Genomic DNA, 5,969 nt, shown 5'->3' with positions numbered 1-5,969 from the left:
CACTCCCCCTCTCGCTCTTGGTCTCAGTCGCCCCCGACTTCTCTTTTGGCCTGATCTTTAGCTGCTCCTTTTCTGGACACTGGGAGAAAATTATAAATATACTTGATGATTTATTTTAGTTGTAAAAGTAGTTGAATACGTATTATATTTATTTTAATATTTTAGTGTCTTGGTAAATTCTTTATTAATATTATTTTAGGTCCTTAAATTTTGATTATATATTTGATAAATATTTTTTTTAAGTGCTCTAGTGTCTGTCTTTGAGACTGGGCCTTGCTCTCGACTCGACTACGGTGACTCCGCTCGGCTCAGCTCTCGGGACCGCGGCTCCCATGCTCTCATGCTTAGACACATAGTTCGCTCAAGATCATAACATGACCTTTTGACTGGCAGTGATTTCAACGCCCACGCGTATAAAACAGACCCAACAGCACCACCGAGCCACCACCACCACCACCACTGCCGCAGAAAAGCAGAGAAAAATCGGAAAGGAAGGCAGGCAGCTTTGCGGTCGATCTGGCTCTGTGGTCTCTCTGTGTGTATGTTTATGGAAAATGGGTTATGAGATATTTCCCCAGCCTTTATCTTTGTATTGGCCATTTCTATTTTGACCATGGGAAATAAATTCCCAGAGCTCGGGTAGGTTGGTCCCTCCGCTAATCGAATGGACAGAGCAGAGGGAGCAGCAGAGATCTGGGAGGGGGCCCCGAAGGACGTTCGTTCTGCATTTTACACCTACGCCAGCCCGGGGGCTAGACTGTGATCCCACTTGATAACTTGTTGCGTTTTCTCCTTCCGCAATTCCATATATACACACACACGCTCCCATATATGCGGTAATTGAACTTACGCGTGTGGAGACAGTCCATGTCTTGATGGAAAATCGATAGGTCACAGGCCCATCCACAGCCCTATTTTGTAGCACCACCGGGGCGCGGAGGCTTCCTTGTTTTCTTGGTTGTTCCTTTAATTCGAACCAAGCAACAGCAAATAGAGTGTGTATTTTTGGAACAGGCATCGGGCACGCGATGATGATAGTTCAGTTCCTGGGCGAACCCCACCCACCGCCCCCCCAAAACATAACAAGTTCTCCCGACTGCATTAACCCACTGCCAAAAGCTAGTGCAAGGACTGCCCCCACCGAAAACGAAAAAGGAAGGTTAACTTGGGGAAGTTAATGAGTTGTAGATACCCTGATTTTGTTTTTAAATATTTTAAACCTTTGAAAGAGAGTTATTTTTAGGATATTAATTCTTATTCAAAATTAATGACTAAATTTAAAATATATTTTTTTGAGCATTTTAGAATCTTCCGTAAATATCTTCATAAAATAACCCAAAGTTATATTTATTTAATAACTGATTAAAAATTATTTTAAATTATTTCTATAAACCTAAGGCTCAACCCATCATACCCGCTTGAAACGACAGCAAAAAACCCCTTTGTTTACTCCTTGAATGGAGCCCCTTGTTACCAGGACAACCCGCTGGCATTCCAATGCAAAACAAATCGAATTTCGACTGGCTCTGCCACGAGTTTGAAGGAATTTCAGTGAGGCTCCTGCACAGCCTTGGAGTGGTGCTTCGGTGCTTCGGTGGTGTTTTTTTGTTTTGGGAGCTTTGGAGCTTGCAGATTGGATTGGACTCCAGTCGACCTTTGGTATTTCTGGTCTAGGAAGTGGCAGTGCAATGAACTGACATGATTACGGGACCGGAGGCCAGGCAAACGCACAGGTTGTTGGACTTGAAGAAGCAGCAATGGGCCAAGGAGAGAGGTGTGTCTGCGCAGTCAACAAAAACCCAAATAAAAATAAATATAAATTAAAATAATAATTAAATTTGCAGAGGAAATCGCTCGCATGGATGAGATGTACCATCACCAGCACACCTCGCACCACAAGATCGAGCGCACCTCCATTCGCACCTACTACTCGAATCTGGATCTCAGCCAGAGTTCCACCTCCAACCAGACGTCCAGTCACTCGCGTCGGGCTCCTCAGCAGGACATGCAATTGATTATCCGCCCGCAGGACTACAGGAAGGGCAGCCAGGCCTATATGAACCAATTGGAGCGGTATATCGAGGACCTGGACGTGGACGCCGATGCGGATTTCGAGGACGAGGACGAGTCCATGTATCGACGAACCAGAAGGGGCAGCTATGCCCCCGGTATGACCTCCCGCCAGATGCAGAACCCTGCTCGCTACATGGACTTGGTTCCAACATCCCTGCAAACGGCCAAGGGCAGAATGCAGCATTCGCGACAAGGACAGCAGCAGCAGTTGCACCAGCAACTTTTAATGCAACAGCAGCAGCAACAGCAACATCTACAACAACACCAGCAGCAGCAGCGCCTGCGGAGCCCCAGTTTGCCAGCAATTCGTCAGAGGGTGAGGCACCAGGAAAAACCAGGAGCAGCAGGAGTAGCAGCAGGAGCAGCAGCAGAAAAGTCAACTGACATTGATCCCGGCAACGGGGGGCCGCATCGATTAAACAACAACAATCCCCCGGCGGCTGCCGGTTGCCAGGAGGAGGACACTTCCGGCTATCTGAGCGATACACCCAAGAATCCCCACACTCCGGACATTTGGTTCAACGACGGCGCCAGCCAAATCGAGAGCATTAGTGGGGTGGGCAGTGCCAGTGTCCTGGACGGAGTCCCGGGCGTAGTCTTGGGCCCCGTGGGTGGGGGTGCGGCTGGATGCCGACGCCTCCGCCGATCGATACAGGCAGGCACTGCAGCTGCACCTATTCCAGGCCCGATTCCCAACCTCCTTCCCCATCCCCTGCCACCCCCTGGAAATCCACTGAGCAAGGCGTACACCATCAAGGGACGACGTGTGCCAGGGCAGGGTTACGAGCCGTTGGCTGCCGACGGCTACATGGCCGATGGGTGAGTGTAACCAAGTGACCCAATCACACACAGAAAACAAACAAAAGAGCAATTAAACGGGGAGTAATTAAACTGGGTAAATAGGAATATTAATTTAATAGTCTTTGGATGAATTTAGTTGAGTGGAATGAGTATTTTGAATGAATTTTGAATATTAATCAGAAAATGAAGAGTATCTAGGGAAAATTTTATTTATTATTTAAATATTAATTACTAGAAAATTTAATTGATATTCTTTTAATATTAATATATCTTCAACAACTCTCTTTCCCCTCAGATACTGCTACATGCCTGCTCCTCCCAGCTCCTCGAACATGAGTCTCAGCCGCGATGTATCCACTTCAAACACCTACCAGGTGCACATTGGCAATCCGGAGCACGGCGACTTCTATGTCCACGAGCAGCACGAAAGGGAGCGTGCTCGCTGGGCCAACTTTAACGGCGGACATGCGGCATCTCAGCAGGCACCGAGTTGGCTCAATCGCAGCATGCACGATACCAAGGACAGCGAGGACGATGTCCAGTCCATGCAATCCTCCTCCACATATCTACGGGGTCAGAATGCCCCACTGGATGCCCACACGCTGGCCGAGAGGATGGACAAGCGGCGCAAGGCTGCTGAGTATCACAATGCCATCAAGCAGCAACTCCATGAGCGGGAATTGATCCGTAAGTGGGAACTGGAGCGCCACCGGCAGGAGGAGGCCATCGAAGAGGAGCGTTTGCGCAGGCAGAAGCACTTGGAGCAGGAGCGATTGGAGTTCGAGCGGAGAACTCTCCTCGAACGAGAGGAGGCCCAGCAAAAGAAGCAGCAGGTTATGCTGGATGCCATCCAAAAGGCTGAGGTGGCTGCCAGGATGGAGAAGCAAAAAAAGCGAATGGACCGGCAGACGTCCAAGATATCCCAGGACACTGAGGGCGAGGAATCGGAGCTACTACGCGTTCAGTCCGTGGAGGAGGAGGAAGAGGATGAGCCAGTGGCCAAGGGAAAGCAAGAACCTTGCCCGGCAGAGGAGACCTCCAACACCCCTCGAGGTCCACCCCCAGTAGTCACCGAGGAGAAGGTCCTGATAGGCACACCCATCAATCTGCGACGCACCATCACCAAGCCCATCAAACAGCCCACGGAACCCAAGAAGGAGGAGCCGAAGGGACCCAGACAGGCCTCTTTTCTCGGTGAAGACAAGGAGAACATGGCCCTATTGATGCAACCAGCTACCCTAATCCCATTGCCCGTCACGAGTGACATTTTTGGGCTGCAAAACGCCATTGGCAACCTCCAAATAGCCACTTACTTTGTGCAGCAGCCCATGCAGAAGCCCCCACAGACCGCCTGCTCCTATTCGAAAGCCACGATGACCCATCGCACAGACACCTCGATATACACAGAGGACGGCTATCAGGCGGAGAAGGAGGAGGAGGAGGAACCCCTGGAGACGGCGAGGTCCGGCAGAACCGACTTGGTGACCGCCAGTGGCTGCTTCTCGCCCGACTCCCTGGAGGTGGATGTGGCTCCTGTTTCAATACCCGAACAGGATAAACTGGCCTTGATTCCCCTAAAGACCCCGCTGCATTTGGGCGACCCAAACAACGCGGCTGAGCGAGATGAGCTCAACCAGGAACTGGGCCAGCAGGCCGATGTGGAGACCCAGACAGAGCTGCCCTTAAACTGCGACCTCTGCCTTTTCCACGATAATTTCTACAAGGTCCTGCTCAAGCGAGAGGTGTCCACTACGACCACCACACAGACCTCCAAGAGCCAGACCCAGCCCGCTAAGGAATCCACTGCTGAAAAGGACCACGAGACCACAACAACGACCACCACGACCACGACTACCACATTCAAGGCCAAGAGCAAGGACAAGGACAAAGACAAGAGCCTGAAGAAGAGCCTGGGCAAGGAAAAGGACGCCAACAAGATGGACGATCGCCCCAAGTGGGGCGTCAATCGTCCCGTGGTTCAGTATGTCAAGGCCAGCGATCGGGATCCCTTCTGCCTCCGCAAAAAGAAAAACCATCCCAGCACGGCCAAGCCTCCGCGCTCCCAGTCCATGGACTCCCGCCTGGACAGTGTGGCGGTTTTACCAGAAGATCAGTTGATCAACCTCGCCGGCGGACCTCCGTCGGCAGCTGGGGAACAGGAGGAGGAGGGATTCCTGCTGAAGGCCCGTAATGTTTGCACTGAAATCCTACCCATTAAGACCGACGAGAAGGGTCGCATTTTCCTCAACTTCCGCGAGGCCAGCGCCATCATGAACGAGGACGAGATCAAGGACAAGCTGCGCCAGAAGTACTTTAACTTTGGCAGAATCCTGCCACGCCGCAGTTGGGCCTCAGCCACTCAGCATGCACTGCCCTTCAGCGCAGTGACCACAGCTCCGCCCCTGCAGACCACGGTAGGCGATCTGGCGGATGATTGAGGACCAAACTTTAACTATGCATTAACCCCCGAAAATAGAACGACTGTAAACCATATTTGTAAAACCCCTAAATATATATAAATTTGTATTGCGAGCACCGAAAGTTTAATAGTGTCTAATTTTTAGAGATACAACTATGAAGAAAGCTAGAGGGAATATAACTAAAAGGAAATGAAAAACAAGCAACCTTTCCTTTATTTTACTTTTCCCATGTAAGTTAAATTCTCCCAAGCTACCTTAGCTACTTGTTCCTGTAAAATTCCTAGCCCGTGAGAAAGGATCTTCCTTTAAGGCTGCCTAGATGCCGGGATTCCTCGTCAGGCCTTTGGCCAGGTCTATTAGCAACATTGTTGCCGGGGCTAAGCCCTCTGAAAGCTACAAATCACGCAAATGTTGCCACATTGTTCACGGTGAGCTGCTGAGCTTTGTCTGGCAATCCAATCCGATCCATGGCCAGATCTGCGGAGAGTCTGTTACACTTTCACAGAACTCAAAATGTCGTATTTCACGCAGTTTTACGAGCGTTCGCGTAAATTTATGCGAAAAATCATAAATAACCCGGGCATAAGCTGCCAGCGAGTCCTCGGCAAACAAAATTTTATATGTGCCCCCAAGGGGGCGTTCTTTTTCGGTTTCTGCCACAGCACTTATTTTTCT

The 5,969-nt window shown here is 50.1% G+C and overlaps 1 protein-coding gene across 1 annotated transcript; it reads left to right on the top strand.

Moving 5' to 3' along the window:
- The first annotated feature begins 1,698 nt into the window (after positions 1 to 1,698).
- On the top strand, positions 1,699 to 5,373 carry LOC108075144 (uncharacterized). Its single transcript, XM_017167425.2, has 3 exons — positions 1,699 to 1,774; positions 1,845 to 2,892; positions 3,170 to 5,373. Exons 1-3 carry the CDS (start codon positions 1,699 to 1,701, stop codon positions 5,310 to 5,312), a joined length of 3,267 nt encoding a protein of 1,088 aa, XP_017022914.1. The 3' UTR covers positions 5,313 to 5,373.
- Positions 5,374 to 5,969: the final 596 nt, after the last annotated feature.

The sequence above is a fragment of the Drosophila kikkawai genome, chromosome 3L, assembly GCF_030179895.1.
Source record: "Drosophila kikkawai strain 14028-0561.14 chromosome 3L, DkikHiC1v2, whole genome shotgun sequence".
NCBI lineage: Eukaryota > Metazoa > Arthropoda > Insecta > Diptera > Drosophilidae > Drosophila > Drosophila kikkawai.
Note: the sequence above shows the minus strand (reverse complement) of the source record. Positions and strands in the feature narration are given on the sequence as shown.

Coding starts and splice junctions, on each gene's coding strand:
- LOC108075144 (XM_017167425.2), top strand. CDS start 1,699: ATGATTACGGGACCGGAGGCCAGGCAAACGCACAGGTTGTTGGACTTG. Junction 1,775..1,844: donor GCAATGGGCCAAGGAGAGAG/GTGTGTCTGCGC, acceptor TTAAATTTGCAG/AGGAAATCGCTCGCATGGAT. Junction 2,893..3,169: donor GACGGCTACATGGCCGATGG/GTGAGTGTAACC, acceptor CTTTCCCCTCAG/ATACTGCTACATGCCTGCTC.